The sequence below is a fragment of the Nicotiana tabacum genome, chromosome 19 (assembly GCF_000715075.1).
Source record: "Nicotiana tabacum cultivar K326 chromosome 19, ASM71507v2, whole genome shotgun sequence".
In the NCBI taxonomy this organism is placed as follows: Eukaryota; Viridiplantae; Streptophyta; class Magnoliopsida; order Solanales; family Solanaceae; genus Nicotiana; species Nicotiana tabacum.
In genome coordinates, this window is record NC_134098.1 from 99,899,318 (window position 1) to 99,927,289 (window position 27,972).

Sequence of the window (27,972 nt, forward strand, 5' to 3'; positions counted from 1 at the left end):
CTGTCCAGTGACCGTTTGTCCCACGGTACTCGCACCATAAACTAGGATCTCTCTGGCCGAAGTTGTATCTCATAGGTCTCGGGAATCATGCATCTTTAATGTTTCTCATGGCTAAAATCAACTCCACTACACTGACGTTGAATTTATATTCCGATAACTTGGGGTAAAAAGGATCCCGAAACTCCAACGTCTCTTTATCCTGAAGTGATCTATTGTTTCGATCATGATCAGTCCCTCTGTCAGCGTTGAACTTATTTGCTGCCCGAAAGTTTCTACCACGACCTTCGGTCTGTTCATAGGGCAGAAACAGGCCCCTTGAAGTTCGTTTGTCGGCGTCGTAGTCATCCTTTGATTTTTCTCTGCTCTTCTCCCGTCCTTTGGCCGATGATATGGAACCGCCCTGGTCATCTTCAGCTTCCGGGAAGCGTCTGAACTTCTCTAATTCAATCCTTTGGTGAATGCTTCAGTTGCCCATTCACCCAGGACAACCAGAAATAACATTCTTTCTTTATGGAATCGAGTAAAGAATTCTCGTAGTAATTTGGATTCTCCCTGCACGATCCTGAATATGTCGGCCTTCCAGGATTATACTTTTCTGGCACCAACATGAGCCTTGATGAAAGAATCCGCGAGCATCTCAAAGGAATCTATGGAATGCTCCATCAATAGTGAATACCACGTTAGGGCTCCCCTCGTGAGAGTTTCTCCAAATTTCTTTAGCAGCATAGATTCAATTTCGTGAGGCGCTAAATCGTTTCCTTTTACCATCATTATATAGGTGGTAATATGCTCCTATGGGTCTGAAGTCCCATCATACTTTGGCATTTCAGGCATTTTGAACTGCTTCAGAATTAGTTCTCATGCCGCACTGAGCTTGTACGACAATTGAGTATACTTTTTCGAGTCCGGGCCTTTCAATTTTGGTCCATGCGAGTGTTTACTTCTCTTATAAACCGTAAAAGTTCATTCTTGAACTGGTCGTTCTCGTTGTTCAGACCGGATCTGCTCCCCCAGCCCCGTCGGAGCCAACTTTGACCCTGGAAGTGTTGTTGTCGACTCTCTGCATTGTTTGATTTGCGGGAACACCGGGAGGAATTGGATCTCGTTATTTGAAGCCCTCGATAGTGCCTGATTCAGTTCCGTCATAACCTGGTCATGTCACATGAGATGGCCAAGAATAATTGCTTGTTGTTCTCGCAGGACCCTCATCGCATCCATGACATGTTCCTCATCAACATCATCGGGAGTTATATCCTGAACCTGTCGAGGGTACTGCATGTCATGCACTGACGTGGCGTCATTCTCCTCGTTGGAGGTGTCACTGATTGAATGCTCGAAATGAGGCTGATCCCATCGAATTTCAAGGTTGTGCGTATCATTAACAGTATTATCTACCATTTTTTATATTTTTTCTAAGACAAAATAATCAATTCGCGTTAGTAAAAAAGGCAAGGACCAATTTAATAGCATGACTGTCTAGGCCCCACGGTAGGTGCCAAACTGTTTACCCGTAAAACGATATAGTTAAATTTGTACGTGGTTTCTAGACAAGTGAATTAATTTGATCCTGAAATAATACAATAATTGAAGAAATGTACAATACTTAACCTTGAAATATAGACGAAACAGGAGAGATAACGATTCCGGGAACAAGGTCTCCGGGCACAGCAATGATGAGATCAAAAAGCAAGAAAGTAAGATTGTATTAAACTTCGTATAGAATATAGTATAAGTTTTGCCAGAAAATTCGTGTCCTTTACAATGATAACTGAACTTATTATTTATAGTTATGTCTAGGGAATGAGGTCATAGGATCGTGCCTTCCTTTAATTCCAATTATGAGGGTCATTGATGAAGACGTAACGGTGAACATAAATGTCAAATTCTCTATAACAAACCGTCGCTCTTAATCCTCCAGAATATTCCCTATTAAATGCTACCGGGCGCAAAGCATTTAACACACTTTTATGAACATTATCCTTTCCGGTGACAACCGAAATGGCTGCGTTCGGTCTTCGGCCATCCTTTTCTTGGGTTCCATGTGTCCTACCTTTATATGACCACGTATCATATCATATTTCACCCTATACAAGCCCAAAGGACAAATCTTGAAATCCATAAAATAGAACTTTGGGGTCAATGAAAATTTGATTGTCCCATATTGGAGGAGGAAAATACTTTTGATGGGTATATATACAATTGCTCTTCTTCTAGCTCTTAAAGAGTTGAGAATAAGATAAGCCTCATGCGGTAGTCGTCGTCGCTCGGCTCGGCTTCGGATTCAAATTCGGTCAAATGATCGATCGATTGATTAATATTTTGGACCAAATTTATTTGTTAATATTAACGCAATATTAATTAATCTAAATTAGACCTTTACTGTAACGGTAATTCAATTTTTCTACGTTTTAATTTTCCCGTTATAATTTGAATTTGGCAATTTGCATAAATAGCCGTTTTATAAAATAACCATTTTGAGTTGCAACCTTACTTGAAGAGTTGTAACTCTTCAGTATAACCCAACGTTTTTGGCTATAAATACATGAACTCTCCCTCAGATTTTTCTTATGAAAATTCTGATTTCTCCTTATTCTTTCTGCATTGTTTTAACATAAAAGAAAACAGTAAGTGTGATTTACTACTGCTATTTGAGTTCGTTGATCACTAAGGTTTGAAGTACCGCTACACCAGTGAGGTTATCTGTTCTATCCTGGGCGTAAATAATCCTAAACCTCGGGTACTAGGAGGGGATTAAGTTTCTTAAGGAAACATTATGAATTCAGTGGGCTCAGATTCATTTTCTGTTTTTCTACATTTCTGATTTTTTCCATTGCTACTGCTTTTGAATATATTTTCGAATACACATTTCTAACAAGCTTAAGGAACTTAATTTATTTTTCTGTATTCATATTATATTCTGTTTGTGGGAGACTAAATCCTAGCGATTTCTACTCTCAGTTTGGAGACTAAAATCTTCAGATTTTCTACTCCTTTTATATTCGGTTTGAAGAAATAAAATCTTCACTGTTATATGTAATCTATTTCTGTTAAAGTTATTCGGTTTGAAGATTTTAAATACTTCACCGTTAATTAATTTTGCTTCTAGTTTGTGATTAACAGAAATGACAGAAACAGGAACTCCTGTGGTTGGCTCTACGAGCAATGTTACGTCTTCCAGTCGTTCTATGCCACCATCGACTCTGACGGAAAATTCTGGAAAATTTTTCGGGATTGACTTCAAATAGTGACAACAAAAGATATTCTTCTATTTGACTACTTTGAGTCTACAGAAGTTCATCAAAGAGGATGTTCCAGTTCTGCCGGAATCAACTCCTGAGAATGAACGTTTTATGGTGACTAAGGCATGGAAGCACTCCGATTTCTTATGCAAAAATTACATTCTTAGCGAACTGGAGGATGATCTTTACAACGTCTATAGTAATGTGGAAACTTCTAAAGAACTATGGGAGGCGTTGGAAAAGAAGTATAAAATCGAGGATGCCGGTTTGAAGAAGTTCGTTGCAGCCAAGTTTTTGGACTATAAGATGGTAGACAGCAAGCCTGTCATTACCCAAGTTCAAGAGCTGCAAGTTATCATTCATGATCTCCTCGCTGAAGGTATAATCTGAATTAATGCTTATGTTGAAAGTATTAATTCTATTATTAATTATGAATTTTTTATTGAAGGTTTGGTCATCAATGAGGCGTTTCAAGTTGCAACAATGATTGAGAAGTTGCCTTTTTTTATGGAAGTGCTTTAAGAATTACTTGAAACACAACTGCAAGGAGATAAAACTCGAAGATCTCATCGTTCGATTGAGGATCGAAGAGGACAATAAAGCTGCAGAAAAGAAGACACGTGGGAACTCAACAATTATGGGAGTAATATTGTTGAAACTGCTCTAACTAATCCGAAGAAGCGGAAGAAGTCTTCTGGACCAAACAATTATCCCAGCAAGAAGAAATTCAAGGGAAATTTCCACAACTGTGGAAAGGTTGGACACAAAGCTGTTGAATGTCGTGCTCCAAAGAAAGAGAAGAAAAAGGGTCAAGCAAATATGGTTCAAACAAATGATGATATTGATGACTTGTGCGCTATGTTGTCTGAATGCAACTTAGTGGGAAATCCAAAGGAGTGGTGGATTGATTCTGGTGCCACCCGCCATGTTTGTGATGTTAGAGAAGCATTTACTTCATATGCTCCCGCTGGACCCGATGAGACCATTTTTATGGGAAATTCTGCAACAATCAAAATTGAAGGTTATGGAAAGATATTCCTAAATATGACCTATAGCAAGGTGGTGACTCTGAACAACGTTTGTCATGTTCCTGAAATACAGAAAAACTTAGTTTCTATTTCACTTCTCGTCAAGAACGGGTTTAAGTGTGTTTTTGTTTCAGACAAAGTTGTAATAAGTAAGAACGAGATGTACTTAGGAAAATATTACCTTACTGAGGGCCTTTTTAAGCTGAATGTAATGGTTGTTGACAATAATAAAATTTCAGCGTCTTATTACTTATTTGAGTCAAATGATTTATGGCATATACGTTTGGGACATGTCAATTATAAAACCTTGTGAAAATGATTAATTTGGAAGTATTGCCTAAGTTTGAATGCGACAAATCAAAATGTCAAATATGTGTGGAATCTAAGTATGTTAAACATCCTTATAAGTCAGTTGAAAGGAATTTAAATCCTTTAGACTTAATTCATACAGATATTTGCGACATGAAGTCAATACCATCTCGCTGTGGAAAGAAGTATTTCATAACTTTTATTGACGTCAGTACTTAATATTTATATGTTTACTTACTTAATAGTAAAGATGAAGAAATAGATGCATTCAAACAATAAAAAAATAAAGTTGAAACGCAACTTAGCAAGAAAATCAAAATGATAAGAAGTGATAGGGTTGGTGAATACGGATCTCCTTTTTAATAGATATGTTCAGAATATGGAATTATTCATCAAACAATGGCCCCTTACACGCCCAATCCAATGGAATTACAGAAAGAAAGAATCGATCATTAAAGAAAATGATGAACGCTTTGTTGATAAGTTCTGGTTTGCCACAGAATTTGGGGGGGGGGGGAAGTTATTCTTACGGCTAATCAGATATTAAATCGAGTACCCCATAGAATAATGCAATCCATTCCATATGAAAAATGGAAAGCAAGGAAGCCCGACCTGAATTATTTTAAAGTGTGGAGGTGTTTGGCAAAAGTGCAAGTTCCTAAACCCAAAAGGGTAAAGATAGGACCGAAAACCGTTGATTGTATTTTCATAGGATATGCGACCAATAGTAAAACATATCGTTTTCTGGTGCATACATCAAAAAATACCGGCATTCATAATAATAGGGTTATAGAATCAGATAATGCGGAGTTCTTTAAAAATATATATCCGTATAAAAAGGAATGTGAGTTGATTGGTGAAAGATCTAAACGACCTCGGGGGGAGAGACAAAAGAAAGTACGTATAATCAGGAGGATCCAACGTAGTAAACGTCAAAGAACGTCTACTTCATTTGGACCAGATTTTGTAACTTTCTTATTGAAAAATGAGCCTCGAACATTTAAAGAAGCTATATCTTCTTCGGAACCATTATTTTGGAAAGAGGCAGTCAATAGTGAAATAGAATCCATGCTGAATAACCATACATAGAAATTGATTGATCTTCCTCCAGGCAATAAACCATTGGGTTCTAAATGGACTTTTAAGAGGAAAATGAAAGATGATGGTACTATTGATAAATATAAGGCAAGACGTGTGGTCAAAGGGTATAGACACCGAGAAGGTCTTGACTATTTTGATACATACTCTCCAGTTACAAGAATTACGTCCATACGAACGTTAGTAGCATTAGCTACGGTATATGGTCTTGAAATTCATCAAATGAACGTTAAAACGACCTTCTTAAATGGAGATTTGGAGGAAGAAATTTACATGGAATAACCTGAAGGGTTTGTAGTTCCAGGTAAAGAAAAGAAGGTATGTAGACTTGTTAAGTCACTTTATGGACTAAAACAAGTACCCAAACAATGGCATGTGAAATTTGACCAAACAATGCTGTCAAATGGCTTTAAGATAAATGAATGTGATAAATGTGTGTACATTAAAAATGTTGCAAATCACATAGTCATTATTTGTTTATATGTGGATGATATGCTGATAGTGAGTAATGACATTGCTAATATAAATGCGACCAAGCATATGCTAACTAGAAAGTTTGATATGAAAGACTTGGGTGTTGCCGAATTAATTATGGTATTAAGATCCATAAGACTTCTCAAGGTCTGGCTTTGTCGTAATCGCATTACATAAAAACAATATTTGAAAAATTCAAGTACTTAGATTTTAAAGTTGTAAAGACTCCGATTAATGTGAATCTTGCACTTGCAAAGAACAAAGGCCAAAGCATATCGCAATTGGATTATGGCCGTGTGCTAGGATGTTTAATGTATATCACGAATTGTACTCGACCAGATATAACTTGTGCTATAAGTAAATTGAGTCGATACACGAATAATCCAGGTCAATCTCATTGGATGGGGATGAAACGAGTTTTGGGATATTTAAATCATACCCAAGACTTTGCTTTGCACTATAGTAATTATCCTGCGGTGATTGAGGGACACTGTGATACAAATTGGATCACCGGTTCAACTGATTCTAAGTCCACAAGTGGATATGTATTCACTATTGGCGGAGGAGCGGTATCTTGAAAGTCATCCAAACAAACTTGTATTGCCCACTCTACTATGGAGGATGAGTTTATAGCCTTAGATAAAGCCGGTGAAGAAGCCGAATGGCTTCGAAATTTCCTGGAAGATATTCCATTTTGGCCCAAACTGTTGACACCAATATGCATACATTGCGATAGTCAAGCGACAATTGGAAGGGTTAGGCAACTACTCTCTAGGGGGATCATCATAATTGACTACGTAAAGTCAAGCGACAATGTGTCGGATCCACTTACGAAAGGCCTAACTAGAGAGGTAGTTATGAAATCATCGAGGGGAATGGGACTATGGACGAGGACAAGTCATTGTGGCGGTAACTCTACCTAGAAGACTAGAGATCCCAAGATCTAGGTTCAAGGAGATCAAACAAAGTCACTAATGACGGTTCAACATTGTCAACTAAAAATTTTGGTTCATTCTCGTGATGAGACAATGTTCAGTACCAAGGATAAAAGATAAAGGCTTTTTAATGGTTTCTAAATTGATATGGGGTATATTAAATAGTGTATTTACGGGATGACACGTTTAGGAATCACCTATGTAAGTGTGAAGTATTAGCCGCTTTAAGGAGAACTTTGTAAGGCCAGTTTTCTACGTACTTATAAAATCAGGCGGTGTTCATGGCTGAAACGAACACAACAATGAGAACCAAAGACGGTTAAGGGTTGATTGTGTGACTTATGGTAGTCTTGGTATGCACCAAATTTCGATGGTTCAAAGATATCAAATCTACTGATTGATCGAGTATATCCGACATTAGTTCACTACGGAAAGTTCAAAGGGAAACCTACTTATCCAGATGCGATTAATCCTTACTTGTGAATCACACAGTTTTTTATGCATATTTCTGTGATATAGCCATTCCCCATTCATATAGGGGATTATTGGGTTTAAGCCTCTTAGAGCTTAAAAGAGAGTGAATGGGAAATGGAGGGAAAAATAAAAATTTAATTTTTCCTCTTTGACAAAGGGAAATTGTCCCATATTTGAGGAGGAAAAGACTTTTGATGGGTATATATACAATTGCTATTCTTCTAGCTCTTAAAGAGTTGAGAAGAAGGCAAGCCCCGCGCCGTCGTCGTCGTCACTCGCTCGCTCGGCTCGATTTAGCTTCGGTTTTGACTTCGGATTTGGTCAAATGATTGATTGATTAATTTTTTGGACAAAATTTATTTGTTAATATTAATGCAATATTAATTAATCCAAATTAGACCGTTACTATAACGGTAATTCAATTTTCCTCCGTTTTAATTTTCCTGTTATAATTTGAATTTGGCAGTTTGCATAAATAGCCGTTTTATAAAATAACCATTTTGAGTTGCAACCTTACCTGAAGAGTTGTAACTCTTCAGTATAATCCAACGTTTTTCGGCTATAAATACATGAACTCTCCCTCAGATTTTCCTTACGAAAATTTTGATTTCTCCTTATTTTTTCTGCATTGTTTTAACAGAAAAGAAAACAGTAAGTGTGATTTACTACTGCTCTTTGAGTTCATTGATCATTGGGGTTTGAAGTACCGCTATACCGATGAGGTTATCCATTCTATCTTGGGAGAAAATAATCCTAAATTTCGGGTATTAGGAGGGTATTAAGTTGCTTAAGGAAACACTGTGAATTCAGTGGGCTCGAATTCATTTTATGTTCTTCTACATTTCTGATTTTTTTTCATTGCTACTACTTTTGAATATATTTTCGAATACAGATTTCTAACATATGGCAGCATGCATCAATATTAATTCAGGCAGTTATTATCTTTCAATAGAAAGTTAAACAAACGGTTGTATCTACTTTATGACCATCTCCTTATGCTTTTTTAAGGACTCTCTAGAGAAGAGAAGGTAAAATTGATTGTTTAAGGTTAAACTGCTACAGTACCAAACAGTACAGACAAGTAAAATAACTATCACCCCATGCAGAAAGGTGAAAGCCTGGGTAGATAGATTAAAAAAAAAACGAAATAACTACCAAACTCAACGAAATGCTTGTGAAAGTATTAAGCACTATTTAGGTTTATTTAATCCCTTTAATTTTCTATCCACTAGCTTCATTATAATATATAGAAATAGGATGGATACAAATTAAAGTTGAGCCGTGGGAAAATAAAGTTAAACAGAAAATTACAATTTCGCTATCAAAGTAAATAAAAATTGGGGAGTTCCTGCTCTGCTGCTGACAAGAAAAACAATAGAACCAAGATTAAAAAGAATCTAATACAGTGCTAGCCTCATTCTTAACAAATATAGAAGTTTATATATCCACAACGTGACAGATTATAACAGATCAGTGGGAACAAGAATATATTATCACCCTTTTTTCGGCCAATGAAAAGCTCCCAAGCTGCAGCATTCAAAGGTAACTATGGAAGTTTAATATATTGGGTTTTTCTTTATCACAAATTAAAGGGAAAATATGTTAGTGATGAAGGTATCAGATTTTAGAATTCATATATATATATATATATATATATATATATATATATATATATATATATATATATATATATATATATATATATAAGCTATATTCGATATAATATGAATGATCACCAGAGCAAAAGCCCAACAATCTCCGGGAAGAAGATCAATTTTTTTGTTAAGCATCAATGTTAATTCAGGCATTGATTGTCTTTTATAGACCCCAAGATAAAAATAGTATAGTCCTATATGAGCAGGGGCGGATTTAGGGGTGCGGAAGGGGTTCACCCGAACCCCCATTCGTCGAAAAATTACACTATATATATAAGGCAAAATCTGTTTTTTTACCTCTATATGTTATGTTTTGAATCCCCTTAGCACAACCCAAAAGCATAGCTTAATAGTCAAGGCGGTTCAAAACTTTTGTAAGGTTATTAGTTCAATTCCCACTAAATACAATTTTTTTTAACTTTTTCCTTTTTTGAACCCCTTAGCGGAAATACTGTCTTGTATATGTATATGAGTATCTCTTTGTGCCGTTGTACTTTGTAGAATCTTTAGAGAAAGTAGGATATATAATTCAAGGATAAAATATCCATGGTACCAAACAGTGCTGACAAGTGAAACAACTATCAAAGACAATGAAATGCTGAATGAAAAATATATCATGCTTAATTCAAGTTAATTTTTTTTTGAATCCTATTATTCGCGAGGAGCTGGATGAAATTCTTCATGTCCGGTTTTATAGTGGAGATGGAATTTAGAAACAATCATCAAGTTTTTGAATAAAATTCGAAAATGAGTTTTTCAAAGATCAAAAAGTAGTTTTGGCCATTTTTTAAAAAAAATCAGCAATTTTTTTCCCACTCACAAAACTACAATATTTTTTTCAAATGAAATGCATGTCCAAACATAATTTCAAATTCCAAATACTATTTTTCAACTTAACTCCAGGGCGGATGTACAGTTATAGGTACAGGTTCAATTGAACCTAGCTTTCGACGCGGAGTATAAATTTAGGTGTAAAAATTTACTAAAATTATAATATATAGTAGAGTGAACTCATAACTTTAAGATTATAATAGGTTTATTGCTAAAAACTTATAAATTGATCACATAAAATTTAAATGCTAGATCCGCCTCTAACTCAAAATACTATTTTTTTTAAAATTATAATTTTTATGTCCAAACGCCTACTTAAATTCATATCTATTTTGTCCAATAAGTACAGCGTAATAAGATGCATATGTATCATGTATGATTGTGGAAGTCAACTAAAGTAATTTATGCCTAACATTTACAGCTTGTTTGGATGGTTGTTACCCATCGTTTTATAAGATATTATATTGTATTGTATCGTATCGTATCGTATCGTATCATTTTATGAATACAATATTTGGATATATTGTATTGTTTATTGTTGTTAAATAATATTTTGTTGTTTAGTTTGACTGTATCGTACTGTACTGTAACTGATAAGTTTACTAAAATACCCTCAATTGTTTAAATATTACTCCCTTTGTTCCAGTTTATGTGAACCTATTTCCTTTTTGGTTCATTCCAAAAAGAATTATGTCACGCCCCGACCTGGGAGCGAGACTGGCACCCGGTGCCTCAACTAACCTGGTGTACCAAATTGCGACTAAGGGACTCTGAACATATAATGTCATAATTTGGCCATGGGGCCACCTTGCAAGACAATTTGCGAAGCAAAATATAAAACTGAATGGAAACTAGCGCTGACTAAACATCAATATAAAGTTGGGCCGACAAGGCCGTCATAACTACTACAACTGACAAACCACCAAAATATACATACCAGGCCTACAAGCCCAACATAGTGCACTAACTGACAGGATATGTCTACAAGCCTCTACTGATGGATATATTGTGATCGGAACAGGGCCCCGACCTACCCATAATATATATACATACATACAGAAGATGTACACGAAAACCTAGACCCGATAACTCCGAAGGACGTGGAGCTTACCGATCAGGCTGAACTCTGGAAACACCTACTGATGAGGTCTACCCGTCTGTCTATCTGAACCTGCACGCATGAAATGCAGCGTCCTCAGAAAAGGGACGTCAGTACAAAATAATGTAACGAGTATATAAGACAATAACATAACTAAAAGTTGAAACTGAACTGATAATATAAGAACTGAAAGTAATTGGGAGTCAAAGATGATCTAGAGATATACTTACTTGTTGATACTAACTCAACTCTTTCAATATAGTAAGTAAAATAATTGTCCGGCCTTATAAGGCTCGGTATATATAACTGCTCTGCCGTAGTAGGCTCGCTCATAGGTGCTCGGCCATACTAGGCTATGTATCTCGGCCATGCTGGGCTCGCTCATAGGCGCTCGGCCACAGTAGGCTCGGTATATAACTTTTCATCTGATCAGAGGTTGCCCAATAGGGGCCTGCCCATCGATTATAGCTCGATGGAAATGAAAATACTGTAATACTGTATATATAGGCTTGCTGCTCTCTTGACTGGAAGAAGACAATACTAAATTGAATATAGAGTCTCGATAAAGAATAATATTGTAACTTATGAGACTAGAATAATGTGAATAAATTTATGAATATGAACTTCTCTTTATGTCTCATTACTAACACATGTAGCTACGAGATCATGCCAAAATGAAGGAAGGTTTAGCCTTAACATACCTTATCACACTCTTTCCAATCACCAAGTTGGACTCGCCTCTTCTCACCTTAATCTACAACAACGATAATAATACTATCATTAAGTTATGAAACGTATAACTATCGCATAACGAACGACATGCTTCTTTTGTATTAAAACGGACAACATCTCCCCTATAATCCTTACTTCCTCCAAATTCAAGATAATACCAACAACACCAAAAACAACAATAACAATATATATACATTATTTTCCAACCTTATGTACACCACACAATACTACAAAATAGCCCAACACACCCCAATCTCTTCATACACAAAACGACCACCGTAGTAGTGCCAATAACCCCGAAAATGTTACGATGAACGACCAGCCTAACGTCCTGCATTTATGTGGTGTTTCTCCATACCCTTCCTCCTCCAAAACTCCACAAAACAGTAGTAAATCACGCAGCCCAACAGCAACACCAAACAGTCCACAAAACAATCCATAAAACAGTCTGCTAAAAGTGAATAACTCAAACTCACGGCTTCCGATCACCGTCCCGTGAGTTCTTACAAATATAGAACAACTTACCATGCATATACAACTGTAAAGAATGGATGAAAGAGAACAGTAAACTTACCTTATTTGTGGGATAACTCAGCTCCTATCTTGGTTCTTCAAACTCTAGACTTTACCTCCAATTAGAACTTGAAAGGGAGAGAAAATCAATTGGGGTTTGTGAAAAAATTTTGGGAGATTTTTGCAGAGATTAAGTCTGGTTATTTTGCCCTATTATCATCCTAATATATGAAGGGGATAGGCCTTTAAAAAGGCCTCTTTGAGCGACCCGAACTGGCCCAATTTTGGATTCTCGTTTAAGTAAGTAGGTGACAGTCTGCGCAGTCTTGCAAAAATGCACATATCTCTCTACTCCGATATCATATTGACAAACGGTCTAATGCGTTAGAGAGTAGACTCATAGATCTTTAATTTGATGGGTGGAACACCCCATAACTCTAAGTATATTAGGAGAAATTCGCAGTTACATTTGACCCAAAGTTTCAGTAAAACTTATGAACGTAACTTGTGATGACTTTTATCGACTTTTGTTCCACCACTCGCTTGACTTCAAAACATAACACATGACTATCATACGAATAACATAACTCGTAAAATAACCTCCTTATCATGTAAAACACCCCGGTCTCATCCCAAAAGTACATGCTATAACATTCCCAATTTGTCGGCTTTCGACGAAATATTATTTTCTTCAATTCCTTTAGCTTCTAAACCTTCCAACCCTCTTTGTACTTGTTGTTCATGATATTCAATATTTATATCTTCCGAGGTAACATGATTAACTTGCTTTATATATTTTCAAAGATGATCTCATTTTTTGGCACTACATTAGTTTGCTCACGACGCAGTTTTACGTACAAAAAAATATAGGGTGTAACATCACCCCTTTCTAAATTTGGAAACAATTTAGCTTAAACTTCTAACTATACCCTTAATGAGAAGCTTTTATAACCACACAAATGCTCTAGACCCCTTTTATAACCACAAAAATACTCTAGACCTCAGTCAAATAGGTTCACGTAAATTGGAACAGAGGGAGTAAATTTATCAAGAATTACGCATAAAAATAATTTAAGAACTATGATAAAGAAAGGAACGAGAATTTACAGAATAAAGGAACAAATAATTGGAGTTAAAATCACATTAGGAGAAAAACGAAACAAAAAGAAGGCGAAACCTATACCTTTTACGTTGGAGTTGGAAGCGACAGAAGTTCTGAAAAAAAAAGTGACGAAGACAAAGTAGGTTATATGTTGGAGATTTGGAGTTAAAATAAAAAAAAAAAAGATAAAGGGTAAAATAGAATTATGGAGTAATAAGTTAGGGTATAATTGGAAAGAAAAATATGAAACAATCACATCACACCAAATCAGTTGTTTCAAAAAAATTAGACTTTTTCTTGTTCCGAAATAATGGATTTAACAATACAATACAGTCAATTTTAATGAAACAATCAAAACAAATATTATTTTGGAATAACAATACAATACAATACAATGAGTAACAACCATCCATACAAGCTGTTAGGTAGACAAGTAGGCAACAACCAATCCATAATGGATGGATATTCATATTATGAGCCCAACCCAATTTAGGTGTGAATCTGATTCAAACTCACTGCTGAAATCTGGCCCACAATCACACCACAAAGAGAGTAATAAAAGTGGAGACATTTCCCACTAGAAAGGTCTAAATAAAGTCAATGGTAGAAGAGTGACATAAAAGAGAGTGGATTATTTTTATCCCAAAGTAGTAATACACTTAGCAGCTATGTAAAGCAAAAAAGCAATAAAGGCCGAAAGTAAAGGCAGATTGCAAATCACCTAGAGAATTCAGAATCTTTGTCATTCTTTCACTAAGGAATCTTTCAGAATCCACTTTCTTTTTTTACAATTGAGAACTTTCAATCCATCATTTCCCTAAAAGCTTCTACCCTTTTAGGCCACTAAAAGTTCTCAAACTGTTTTCAGCCGTTTGATATATTATCAAGAACCAGGGTGTAGGTTGGGAGGGGGGGCTGGGTTTCCAAACTGAAGTGGACCCCATTGAGATGTAAGTACAAGGAAGTATTCCAAAGGAAAATAAAGAGTTACTTACATTTCTCATCCACACTATCCATATATGATGGCCCTCTTCTTAGTCTTAAGTCTTTAACTTTGAGTCCACCCAAAGAGATTAGGATTTCAATTTTAAATGGGGTTCTTAAATTTTTATTTTTTTGTAATTTTTCATTTTTGTTAATTCTTTTAGTTGAAAAAAATATCTTGGATATTTAGGTGAATCTCATTGTGGGTGTTGGTATTTGTACTCCTTTCCTTAGTTGTTGAGTCCCTCTCGATTGCTGTTTCTTTTGTTTTATTCAGGTGGATCTATTCTAATAATTGAACTTCGAAAAATATAATCTTTTTTTTTTGCTCCTCATTTTGGCTCTTCTTTGATCAGATGTTCTTCATTTTGCTTCTCCTCTCATTCTTGAATTGAAAATTCATCGTATTGTGACAATTGGTCGAAGAAGAAGGAGTAGCAAAGTGGGGTTGGGATGTTTGGGTCTGGAATGAATTTGATAACCACAATAATTGGTTTTGGGATGAGTGCAACTTTTATTGTGTTTGTGTGTACTAGACTGATTTGTGGGAGGATAAGCAGGAGGCAATCAAGGCAAATGTTTGAGATTGAATCAGGGATTGATCTTGAAATGGTAAGGCTTGCTTAAAGAATACTTTTTTCTTTGTCCCTAATCAATGTTTGTTGATCCATTGAAGAAGATTTTCTGATTTGTTTAATCAGTGATCCCTCCTTGCTTTTAGCTGTGTGCTTCCTAATTTGTATTTTATAGGCAGGAAAGCATTTGTTTTGTGTTAAGACAACTTTTTAATTATAGTCCGTTTGTTGACTTGAGTGTTTTGATTTTGTGTAGAATGATTTAGGATTCAAAGGTTTATATTTGTTCCATCTTGATTTGCTGGTATTGCAGAGATTTGTTTAAGAAAAGATTTTTATGATCATTAATGGAAAGAAAAGCGGAGATTGAGAGTATAGCATCACTACCCTATCGATGAAGCTGCAGGAAAGATAGAAAATCAAGATTGAATAGGTCAATGTGAAGAGTTTGTGTGAGTGCTTGTCATGATTGCATTGTTTTGCTTTCAAAATTTGCTATTGTCTTTAGCTACATTCTGGAATCTGAATTAAGTTGCTGCTTTTGCTTAATTGTCATTAAAAGTCGGTTTGATAATGGTCTTTCGCTGATTGTGGACATTTTGGCTACTGGCATTTGTTCTTTTCACACATTGTTCACTGAAACAGATGGTATCTCTTCTAAACAGTGAACTGTATGAATTGTGATTTAAATTGTTATTCCTATAAATTCCCGGCAGATTCACTAACGTAAACCTATTCTGGCAGCCAGAGCATCGAATTAACGGGCTTGACTCAGTTGTGGTTGCTGCAATTCCCTCCATGAAATTTCACCGCGAGGCTTTCACCTCCTCAGAAGATACACAGTAAGTGCAATCTCATACAATTTGTTTGAGCTGTGTGCTACATACGACATTTTGGCTATTGACTCTCATCTTATGCATTTGGAGAGATAAATGCGATGGATGTTCCGATGTACTATATCTCTAAGCTAGTAGAGAACAGGTATAAGGATAAAAGAGTGCATCCTATCGTGTTTATGGGGTTTCCCTTCGTCTATGTTGAACTTTCAAACATCGGATTGAGTGAAACCATAGGCCTGATTCTTCATTTTGGTTATAAACAAATATAATTGTACTGGTCACTGGTCAGGCTGCTACTTCCTCTTGTCTTGATCCAACCTAGTCTTTTTCTAGGTTATAACTAAAATGAAGTATTTTCTGATTGGTATACCTAAGTTTGATAGGTTTGTCCATTGATGAAGTTATGCTATTTGAATTACAGGTGCAGTATATGCTTATCGGAGTACCAGGAGAACGAAGTTCTGAGAATTATGCCCAAATGTGGCCATAGTTTTCATCTTTCATGCATTGATATATGGCTAAGGAAACAGTCTACCTGTCCAGTTTGCCGTCTTTCTGTACCTGAATCTATTGAAAACAAACAAAGGCGTCCTCCAATGCTTGGCAGGGATCAAAACTCTGATTGTTTTGAGATTTCAGTTGAGCATTCTAGGCAATGGCTGCTACCTATTGCTGAACAGTCACAGGGTACTGTAAGTAACAGCAACGAAGCTGTTTCTATGTCAATAAACCCTAAATCTGCAGTCTCTGGGGAAGCAGAAGCAAGGTCATGACAAAAGGCAAACATAGAGGTACCATAAGAAATTTGCGTTCAGATGTTTTCTTGTATCAGACCCATCTTATTGGAGACCGAAAAATGGGACTGATTCTTAGCAAGGAGAATCTGAAGAGGAGGAGGGAGGACACAACTTCTTCTGTAGATTAATGTTGCATATAACCAGTTAGGAGTTGTAGTTGTACTTTTTTGACAATTTAGAGATTTTGGGCCAAGTTTGTGGTACACTGGTTATCTTGTCAAAAAAAAGTGCATCTTATATCATGTTGTACAATGTCAAATCCTCTGGTAATATTGCTGTAAAGAAGGCGTTTAGGGTCTCGGTTTTCATCCTTGACTATAGTAAAGTAGACAAGAACTATAGTTTTATGAAAATGCTATAGAATTGGCTCATTTGAGGACCATGTGCTCTGTAGGAATATGAGCCTTCATATACCTCTTTTAGTAATTGACAGTCAAGATATATTTTAATTTTTCACTTCTCTCTGTTAATCTGGTTTCTGATATACACTATCCAGAATCTGATGACACTTTAATGTGTAGGGCTTTCTAGCTTTTCTGAACCACTGATCTAGAATATCATATGCCTAGAAAGCCTGAATTTTGTAAGATACTTCCGTTTTTTTTCGTTTCCCATCCGGTTGCTGGTACCCGTTTTGGAGTCTCGACTAATCCGGATTCGCGCTGCACAAGACCCATTAAAGGAGTCCCGACTAATCCGGATTCGCGCTGCACAAGACCCATTAAAGGGAGAAGGGTTCCGTAACAAAAGATCATATGCCTAGAAAGACTGATTTTTGCAAGATGCTACTGTGTTTTAATAATGTAGTTGATATTCTCTGGATCTCTTAATTATTTTTCCAGTTGAAGGGGCTACTGTTTATGATCAGGACCCTACAATTGACGAGAGCCTAGTCAAACGTATTTTATGTAAAAATATGAAGTTTTGACTAATTTGTAAAAGAAGATTATGAATGAGAAGAGTTTCCAGTTAACTTTTTTTTTACAAACATTTTATACATCAAGAATAATACTACTATATTTAGCTTCTTGGACTATTAGATGGCAAACATAAGGTCACCACATACTCTTTGAAACTCAGAAGGAGAGAAGAACAAGTATTGTTACATTTTTTTCATCAAAACTTGTAATTTTTTTCTTTTAAAAGTTTCGATGAATAAAAGATTAAACAAATAAAAATACGAATAATTCTCTTTTGGAGTATTAAAGAGCAAATGCCACCAATATATACATAGAAATTTTCGTTGCCGTTGTTGCTGGTACCACGGCTCGTCTTTAAATTTCTTTCAAAAACAAATTTATGATTGCCTACGTATGAAAGCTTTTGTAAATTATAATCAATTCTTGTTCCTTTTTTCATTTTTATTCAAAACTAATAAAATGCTACTAGCTTTTAACACCCTCCCCCCTCCCCCAATAAATAAATAAATTATAATAAGAGAACTTTACATAACTGTCACAATTTAAAAGAAAAATAACAAATTCGTAGCATGAAATCCAATATTACAGTTGTGGCAGGAAAATATTTATATTTGTAGCATAAGTTTTATTAAAATACGAATATTAATTATTTATCTCTAAACATAAGCAATTTGAATGAAAAATCAATAATTCTTTGTACAAAAATCATGCCTTTTTTTTCTTTATCTATTAGCTTTCCTTCTTTTTCTTCATCTTCTTAATTTTATTTTCTATCGAAACCAATATATTTTCTAAATTTATTCCATTCGTTTTCTTTTTAATTATCTTTCTTAAGTTTTTCTCTTCCTTCTTTCTTCCTTTCTTAACATAAAAATCTTACTTCGATAATAATATACGTTAATATATACAAAACGTATATAAAAATATATATATATTGAATTAACACATATAAAATATACAAAAAAATATACATAAAAAATACATCTTCAATTAAGATGCTACTTATACATGTGAAATATACATAAAAAAATATCTTAAATTTAATTAAGATGGCATATAAATATACAAAAAATATATATATAAAAAATACATCCTGAATTAAAATGGCACTTGACATATAAAATATATTTGAAATATATATTAAAAATATATTTTAAAATAAGATGGTACTTCACAAATAAATATACAAAAATTATATACATAAAAATATATTTTGAATTAAAGTGATACTTGATATACAAAGTATAAAAGACGTATAAATCAATACATCTTGAATTTATGTGACATTCACATATGTATCAGATTTTAAAAAATGGAGTGAAGAAGATGAATATTGGGCTTAGTTTTTGTAATATACTAATAATGAAAAAAAAGTACTCTTTATAAAATAAATAATAAATGATACTATTTTTTAAATAATAGTTAAAAAAGGATCAAGTGTATAAAAAACTCTTACAAGGAATTTGGTAGGAACATAATAGAATGCATACATATTTAATTTCAGTTAATTTAAACCATAATCGTCTGCATTACTACAAGTAGGAACATAACCCCAATATAATATTTCGTATTATTTATATTACATTTTGTTGACATTGCATTTTTGGTTTAAGTAACGCTGGTATATCCCAATTTTAGTATCATTCTATACCGGATTCAGTATGGAGAACTTATACAAAAGATTCTTCACGACTCACGAGGATAAAATACAGAAAACCAAAATTACCTTGATCAAATTTCTTTCTTTTTTATTTCCTTTAGAAAACATGAGTAACATCGTAAATTTTTATATTTTATGTTATATACAAACAACAACAACAACAACAACAACAATAACTAGTGGGGTATGGGAAGGATAGTGTGTACGCATACCTTACTCATACCCTAGGGCACATATGTTGTTTACAATAAACCATCGGCTCCCTCCCAAGAACTCCCCACCTTGCTCTTGGATGGCTCGAACTCACAACCCCTTGGTTGGAAGTGGAGAAGGCACACCACTAGAGGAACTCACTCTTGTCATTTTATGTTATATGTATATCTAAATTTTTAATGAAATGAGCCAGATATTCGCATATTGATTATATATAAGAAAAAATAATTATTAATCTTTGTATTACAATTATTTTTTCGAGAATTGAAGGAGAGCCTTCGCGTAGGTGTCTAGGTGATAAAGTTGATACCATGTGATCAGAATATTACGGTTGGAGGTGTGGAACAAACTCTTGTATAAATGCATGTAAGGTTATACACAATAGATGCTTGTGATCCGGCAGTATATTACCGGAGCTCAGTGCACCGAATTGCCTTTTTTTTTTTTTTCTCCCGAGAATTGAACTATCATTTTAGTGCTCTCCAATCCAATCAGAATGGAAAAAGAAGGGCTATATTTGAAAAAGGCCATACAACAGCAGAAAGGTAAAAAATGAAGAAGAAACAAGAGCCAATTGAAACTGGGCAAATATCTGCAGCCAAGAAGAGACAGCAAAAATGGTGGTGGCACACTTGGGGGCTATTTCCTTTTCCTCCTGCATCCCTAATTCTTTATCTTGCCCTCGTCTCATGCACCCCTCCATTAACAAGAATAAACCTCTAATTGGTATGCCTCTTTACAAAATGAACCATTTTTAGTTTAATGCTCTTACGAATTGCTCGTTTAGCTTATTTTCTCTGTGTGATGTTGACATTTTGCATAAAGATTTCAACTTTCTGTGCTTATCTCTTTGTTTTCCTAGTACTTCTAATTTTCTTATAGAAATTTGCACCGTAATGTGGAGATTTTCCCTATACCTGATGGTTTCAAATGAATTTTGGAGCTCTCTAATTGGCAAACTTTAATCATGGAATTTCCCACTTAATTCTTTTTCTGATGTTAATTTGAAACTCAGGGGTTTGGGGGTTAGCTTAGAGGCGTTATTTATGGTTCATGGTGAACTTAATCTGTAAGGTGTGATGACTTGTCAAGCTTATTACAAATACATAAAATCTCTGTTGTCAAAAAAATATGATGTATTCAATGATCATTTTTCTTCTCTGTACTTTGTTTCATTGTCTAGCAATATTCATTGATGGAATGAGCAGAATAGAGCTTGTGTGTACTAGGTCAACCATGGATACTATATTGGTGAGTCAGTGCATCCGTGAGAAGCTAGAATCTAGTTCCATGCCAGTGTGCGCTTCAGGTCTACCTTAGAACTCTCCGAACTCATTTTGAAATGTGAAAGGAGTTTTCTTGTGATTGCAATTTTAGCGTTAAAAGGCCTCATCATCCTGTGCATCTGTTGATCATGGAAGATGCATTTAATTTTTAGGGTTTAGATCCAACTTGATGATATATGCATGAATTAACAAACATTCATTTCCATTTCAAGTGTATTCACTCCCTGAAATTCGACAGTGGCTGCAATGAGTGATGATCCTATTCGGGAATGGATCCTTTCAGAAGGAAAGGCAACACAGATCAGAGGAATCTGTCCCATTGGTGGTGGGTGCATAAATCGTGCAACACGTTATGATACTGATGCCGGTTCCTTTTTTGTTAAAACGAACAGGTATTTGATTATTTTTTTCCTTGTCAAACATTGAACAGATTAGGTAGATGGTTGCTTAATATGGTGTTGTTAAATGTGATAGATGGCTTATACGGTATTGTTAAATATGATAGATGGTTGCTTATACATTATTGTTAAAAATCTAATCAGGAGTATTGGACCATCAATGTTTGAGGGAGAGGCATTGGGTTTAAATTCTATGTACGAAACAGGGTCAATCCGTGTACCAAAACCATATAAAGTAAGCATTTCAATTGTTTTTTTTTCTTTTGTCCTGAACTCTGTAGAGTATCCCCTCCTCTCCCTCCAGAAAAGAAATAAAAAAGAGTAAAGAAAGTTCACAAGTGTAACCTAGATGAGATTGTTGCATGCATTGTGTAGGTTGGATCTCTGCCGACAGGCGGCTCATACATCATAATGGAATTTATTGAGTTTGGTGCATCTAGAGGCAATCAGGTGAGAGTGACTTTTCATATTCTTTTCTCCATAATTACTTTGTTCTTCATGCTTTTTTTTTGGTTAATTTGATAACAGCATTCAGATACTTTACCATTTACGGCTTTTCAGTCAGCATTAGGAAGGAAGCTTGCTGAAATGCATAAAGCAGCAAAGTCTGAGAAGGGTTTTGGCTTTCATGTTGAGAATACTATTGGCAGGTATCATATCAAAACTCTTCCACAGTTATGAGGATGCATTTCACAAAAAACACTAGATGATGCATTGCGCACACACACTTATTTAAAGTTTAGCCATTCCACTGCTCTCTGTATAAATAGAAGGATTGTGAGTAGCATTTACTATAGGTAACCAAAAAAAAAAAGTGAAAGGAGAAATATTTAATTTCATATCTAGTATTTGAAGTTGGAGTTTTCTCGTCATTCATGTTTCTTCATATATTAAAGTGTAATCTGATCGAAGATATAAATGGCTGAATGTTTGTGCATTTGTGTAGTACTCCGCAGATAAACACTTGGACCTCAGATTGGATCGAATTTTACGCGGAGCACAGATTGGGAAAACCATGTGATCAGAATTTCTTTCTGTGACTCACGAGGATAAAATACAGAAAACCAAAATTACCTTGATCAAATTTCTTTCTTTTTTATTTCCTTTAGAAAACATGAGTAACATCGTAAATTTTTATATTTTATGTTATATACAAACAACAACAACAACAACAACAACAATAACTAGTGGGGTATGGGAAGGATAGTGTGTACGCATACCTTACTCATACCCTAGGGCACATATGTTGTTTACAATAAACCATCGGCTCCCTCCCAAGAACTCCCCACCTTGCTCTTGGATGGCTCGAACTCACAACCCCTTGGTTGGAAGTGGAGAAGGCACACCACTAGAGGAACTCACTCTTGTCATTTTATGTTATATGTATATCTAAATTTTTAATGAAATGAGCCAGATATTCGCATATTGATTATATATAAGAAAAAATAATTATTAATCTTTGTATTACAATTATTTTTTCGAGAATTGAAGGAGAGCCTTCGCGTAGGTGTCTAGGTGATAAAGTTGATACCATGTGATCAGAATATTACGGTTGGAGGTGTGGAACAAACTCTTGTATAAATGCATGTAAGGTTATACACAATAGATGCTTGTGATCCGGCAGTATATTACCGGAGCTCAGTGCACCGAATTGCCTTTTTTTTTTTTTTCTCCCGAGAATTGAACTATCATTTTAGTGCTCTCCAATCCAATCAGAATGGAAAAAGAAGGGCTATATTTGAAAAAGGCCATACAACAGCAGAAAGGTAAAAAATGAAGAAGAAACAAGAGCCAATTGAAACTGGGCAAATATCTGCAGCCAAGAAGAGACAGCAAAAATGGTGGTGGCACACTTGGGGGCTATTTCCTTTTCCTCCTGCATCCCTAATTCTTTATCTTGCCCTCGTCTCATGCACCCCTCCATTAACAAGAATAAACCTCTAATTGGTATGCCTCTTTACAAAATGAACCATTTTTAGTTTAATGCTCTTACGAATTGCTCGTTTAGCTTATTTTCTCTGTGTGATGTTGACATTTTGCATAAAGATTTCAACTTTCTGTGCTTATCTCTTTGTTTTCCTAGTACTTCTAATTTTCTTATAGAAATTTGCACCGTAATGTGGAGATTTTCCCTATACCTGATGGTTTCAAATGAATTTTGGAGCTCTCTAATTGGCAAACTTTAATCATGGAATTTCCCACTTAATTCTTTTTCTGATGTTAATTTGAAACTCAGGGGTTTGGGGGTTAGCTTAGAGGCGTTATTTATGGTTCATGGTGAACTTAATCTGTAAGGTGTGATGACTTGTCAAGCTTATTACAAATACATAAAATCTCTGTTGTCAAAAAAATATGATGTATTCAATGATCATTTTTCTTCTCTGTACTTTGTTTCATTGTCTAGCAATATTCATTGATGGAATGAGCAGAATAGAGCTTGTGTGTACTAGGTCAACCATGGATACTATATTGGTGAGTCAGTGCATCCGTGAGAAGCTAGAATCTAGTTCCATGCCAGTGTGCGCTTCAGGTCTACCTTAGAACTCTCCGAACTCATTTTGAAATGTGAAAGGAGTTTTCTTGTGATTGCAATTTTAGCGTTAAAAGGCCTCATCATCCTGTGCATCTGTTGATCATGGAAGATGCATTTAATTTTTAGGGTTTAGATCCAACTTGATGATATATGCATGAATTAACAAACATTCATTTCCATTTCAAGTGTATTCACTCCCTGAAATTCGACAGTGGCTGCAATGAGTGATGATCCTATTCGGGAATGGATCCTTTCAGAAGGAAAGGCAACACAGATCAGAGGAATCTGTCCCATTGGTGGTGGGTGCATAAATCGTGCAACACGTTATGATACTGATGCCGGTTCCTTTTTTGTTAAAACGAACAGGTATTTGATTATTTTTTTCCTTGTCAAACATTGAACAGATTAGGTAGATGGTTGCTTAATATGGTGTTGTTAAATGTGATAGATGGCTTATACGGTATTGTTAAATATGATAGATGGTTGCTTATACATTATTGTTAAAAATCTAATCAGGAGTATTGGACCATCAATGTTTGAGGGAGAGGCATTGGGTTTAAATTCTATGTACGAAACAGGGTCAATCCGTGTACCAAAACCATATAAAGTAAGCATTTCAATTGTTTTTTTTTCTTTTGTCCTGAACTCTGTAGAGTATCCCCTCCTCTCCCTCCAGAAAAGAAATAAAAAAGAGTAAAGAAAGTTCACAAGTGTAACCTAGATGAGATTGTTGCATGCATTGTGTAGGTTGGATCTCTGCCGACAGGCGGCTCATACATCATAATGGAATTTATTGAGTTTGGTGCATCTAGAGGCAATCAGGTGAGAGTGACTTTTCATATTCTTTTCTCCATAATTACTTTGTTCTTCATGCTTTTTTTTTGGTTAATTTGATAACAGCATTCAGATACTTTACCATTTACGGCTTTTCAGTCAGCATTAGGAAGGAAGCTTGCTGAAATGCATAAAGCAGCAAAGTCTGAGAAGGGTTTTGGCTTTCATGTTGAGAATACTATTGGCAGGTATCATATCAAAACTCTTCCACAGTTATGAGGATGCATTTCACAAAAAACACTAGATGATGCATTGCGCACACACACTTATTTAAAGTTTAGCCATTCCACTGCTCTCTGTATAAATAGAAGGATTGTTAGTAGCATTTACTATAGGTAACCAAAAAAAAAAAGTGAAAGGAGAAATATTTAATTTCATATCTAGTATTTGAAGTTGGAGTTTTCTCGTCATTCATGTTTCTTCATATATTAAAGTGTAATCTGATCGAAGATATAAATGGCTGAATGTTTGTGCATTTGTGTAGTACTCCGCAGATAAACACTTGGACCTCAGATTGGATCGAATTTTACGCGGAGCACAGATTGGGATACCAGCTGAAGTTGGCTCGAGAACAGTATGGGGATTCAACCATTTATGAGAGAGGTCTAAATCTTCATTTTATTGGGAAAGAAAATATTGACTTCATTTATGGAATTTGTCTTTTTTGATCCCGGTAATATGCAATGGAATGTGTACCTCCTCCTTACTTCATTCTGAATTTAAAACTACTTCAGGCTTCATTTATTTTATGGAGAACTGCAATTTGGATCACTTACAGTAGTGACAGAATGGATTCTTGCTCCTTAGATTCATTCTAATGGCCAAATTAGCTTGCTGCCTTCTTTTCCAACACATAAACTGATGCTCCTGCTTATCTTTTAATCTGGCTTTGAAAGATTTATAATCACATCTCTCTTCACGTACTCATTCTAAGAAGTCCTGATAGACAAGTTTAAAGTTTAAGTTGTTTCATTCGGCGATGAGACAACATCGGGGAACATGGAATGATGGACAAATATCAAACTTCAAAGTACTTGAATATTATTGAATGTATCAAAGTCCAACATTTTGGTGATAATCTTCCTTCTCTGGACTTTGAGGCTTGGCAGTTTTACAACCGCGATTTAATCTGTAATTAAGTAAATACTTGTAAAGAGCACAAGGAGGTTCATATGGTCATTCAATATCTGACGTGTTTTATCTATTTTGTTTTAATAAATCTATTCTTAGGACAAAGGCTAGCAAAGAACCTGGGACCTTTATTCAAGAATGTTGTGATAGAGCCATGCTTGTTGCACGGAGACCTGTGGAGTGGGAATATCACATATGACAAGAATGGTGAACCTGTGATTCTTGACCCTGCATGTTATTGTAAGTCCTGGGTTCACAGTTTCAATATTATCAATCAAATGGTCGTTTTTGCTTTTATCATTCACTGCTTCGCATATGAAACATATCTCTTCTAGAACATTATATTATGTAATATCTGAGGCAAGAGTGGTTGGTGCAGTTTATATTGTGATGTGAACTCCTTATAGCTCATTATACTTTCACAACCTTATTTATCAGAGCCTAGAGCCTCCAACCTAACAGGTAATAGTAATAAAGATTGATACAGTAAGAGATGGAAGATCAGACAGCTAATGTAAATGTCCTGGATCCTGATAAATTTTGCAATATTTCTGCAATGAATGTAATGACAATTAGACAAGCAAACATTGAAATGTAGGATGCTACTATGAAGGTAAAGTATTTGCTTTTTTTTATATAAATAAATTTCTCAGAGGAAGCCAATATGAGATTCTCCAACCATCCCAATTGTCCAAATTGACTTTCAAAGTTCAAACTGGGCATTGGTCAAGGCTATTTAAAGAGGATTTCAGAAACTTCTATGGTGAAATGGCGAAGATGATAAGCTACACGAAAAATACTGTTTATTTTTTTAAATTCCTCAAATTGCTTAAATTTGTCTGAAAATGCCGACCAAAGTCCAGTTTAACTTTTTTGAAAACTTAATATGAACAAGAATTTTGTGAGGTGAGTTCATAAAGATGAAAAATTTCCATATGTTATCATCTTACTTCAGATTGGTTACTTCACCCCTATACTTGTAAACATTCAGTTAGGTTTAGTGTATACTGAAAGGTTGACACTTAAAAAATGATTATTGCCTCTTGGATTGTAGCAAACTTCATGTAAATTGGTTGCTTTATTCTCCGTTAGCCTCTTCTCTAGATGGGTAGTGAGTTCGATTTGCTTCTAGATATACAGCCTGGTTTATGTGATGCGTGTTAATGCCTAGTAATAGGACTTAAACCCCTTTCTGCCTCATTATTCTTTGCACCAATGTCATCCACACATTGCAATATAGATGGATAAGGAAATATACATAAGTTAGAAAGATCTCAGTGCAATATTTGTATCCTGGCAGTCAGGTGTTTGGTTTTAGGCGAATGAATTAATGGCTCCAGATGCACTAACATTATGAATTCTGTCTTCTTTAGATGGACATAGTGAAGCAGAATTTGGAATGTCATGGTGCGCCGGATTTGGAGGAGATTTTTACAAGGCTTATTTTCAGGTGCTGTAATTAATGATACGCATTTCATCAGCATTTAATATCCACGAGGACATACTGAAGAGGAGAAAAAGACATGTTTTGTTTATTTGCTGTTTTTCAGTAGATAATCGGTGATCTCAAATAACGAGTTAGTTTTAGCATTACTTTGGATTGTGTGATCCACCGTATTGGCATTTGAACCAGGTTGTCAACTTGCAACTTAATGGTGGTGTTTGTGTGACATTTGCTTCATGTTCTTGGTATTTACTCTCATTTGTTTCTCTGTATCTTTTGTTCAGGTGATGCCTGAACAACCCGGTTTTGAACAAAGGAGAGATTTGTACATGCTGTATCATTACCTAAATCACTATAACTTGTTTGGTTCTGGTTACCGCTCTTCTTCACTGTCCATTATTGATGACTATCTACGGATGCTCAATGTGTAGATACTAGTTTTTTCATTCTCTTCATTTTCTTGTACATGTAAAGCTTTGTCTTTCTCTAGCTACGACCATTTTGAATATACCCCTTCCTTCTTATAAATGAGGTATTCCAAAATAGGTTGTTGTATAATCAGTTTGAAGCTCCTAGAAATGTCAGTTCGTAAAGAGAGTATAAGTTCCTTTAGGCAGGAGCTAACATTTTTCATCTACTTCGAGTGAGTATATATTTTAAAAACTGAGAAAGAGAGTCATAAACTGGAAGTTGTTGAAGGCGAACTCTATTTCACCCAAGATATAGTTATCTGGTTTGTATAATATTAATAGGGTAAACAAGACATCAATTCTTTCTTTTTCTGTTTTTTCCTATTTCTTGATGTATCCTGATTCTCTTCCGTCAAAGGGTGACTATTCTCAAAAACTTGAAAACAAAAAGGTTTAGCC

The 27,972-nt window shown here is 35.2% G+C and overlaps 2 protein-coding genes across 10 annotated transcripts; both read left to right on the forward strand.

Annotated features, from left to right (window-relative positions):
* Positions 1–14,392: 14,392 nt before the first annotated feature.
* LOC107800531 (RING-H2 finger protein ATL67) lies at positions 14,393–16,982 on the forward strand. The gene is made up of 3 exons (XM_016623721.2): positions 14,393–15,085; positions 15,793–15,890; positions 16,309–16,982. Exons 1-3 carry the CDS (start codon positions 14,927–14,929, stop codon positions 16,658–16,660), a joined length of 609 nt encoding a protein of 202 aa, XP_016479207.1. The 5' UTR covers positions 14,393–14,926; the 3' UTR covers positions 16,661–16,982.
* A 2,969-nt stretch (positions 16,983–19,951) lies between these two features.
* LOC107796842 (protein-ribulosamine 3-kinase, chloroplastic-like) lies at positions 19,952–27,646 on the forward strand. Of its 9 annotated transcripts, none has more exons than XR_012702874.1 (16): positions 19,960–20,203; positions 20,661–20,786; positions 21,002–21,155; positions 21,306–21,396; positions 21,537–21,611; positions 21,690–21,811; positions 22,108–22,178; positions 23,907–24,060; positions 24,211–24,301; positions 24,442–24,516; positions 24,595–24,716; positions 25,013–25,131; positions 25,759–25,899; positions 27,033–27,109; positions 27,213–27,292; positions 27,388–27,570. XR_012702874.1 is itself a non-coding variant. In XM_075238257.1 (15 exons), the coding sequence occupies exons 1-15, from the start codon at positions 20,095–20,097 to the stop codon at positions 27,532–27,534; spliced, it is 1,674 nt and encodes a 557-aa protein (XP_075094358.1). In that variant the 5' UTR covers positions 19,960–20,094; the 3' UTR covers positions 27,535–27,646. The 9 variants fall into 9 exon arrangements, 7 of the variants coding, with proteins under 7 accessions (XP_075094361.1, XP_075094362.1, XP_075094358.1 ...); XR_012702875.1 differs by having other exon boundaries at positions 27,210–27,292; positions 27,388–27,479; XM_075238257.1 differs by lacking the exon at positions 27,213–27,292 and having other exon boundaries at positions 27,388–27,646.
* The last annotated feature ends 326 nt before the right edge of the window (positions 27,647–27,972 follow it).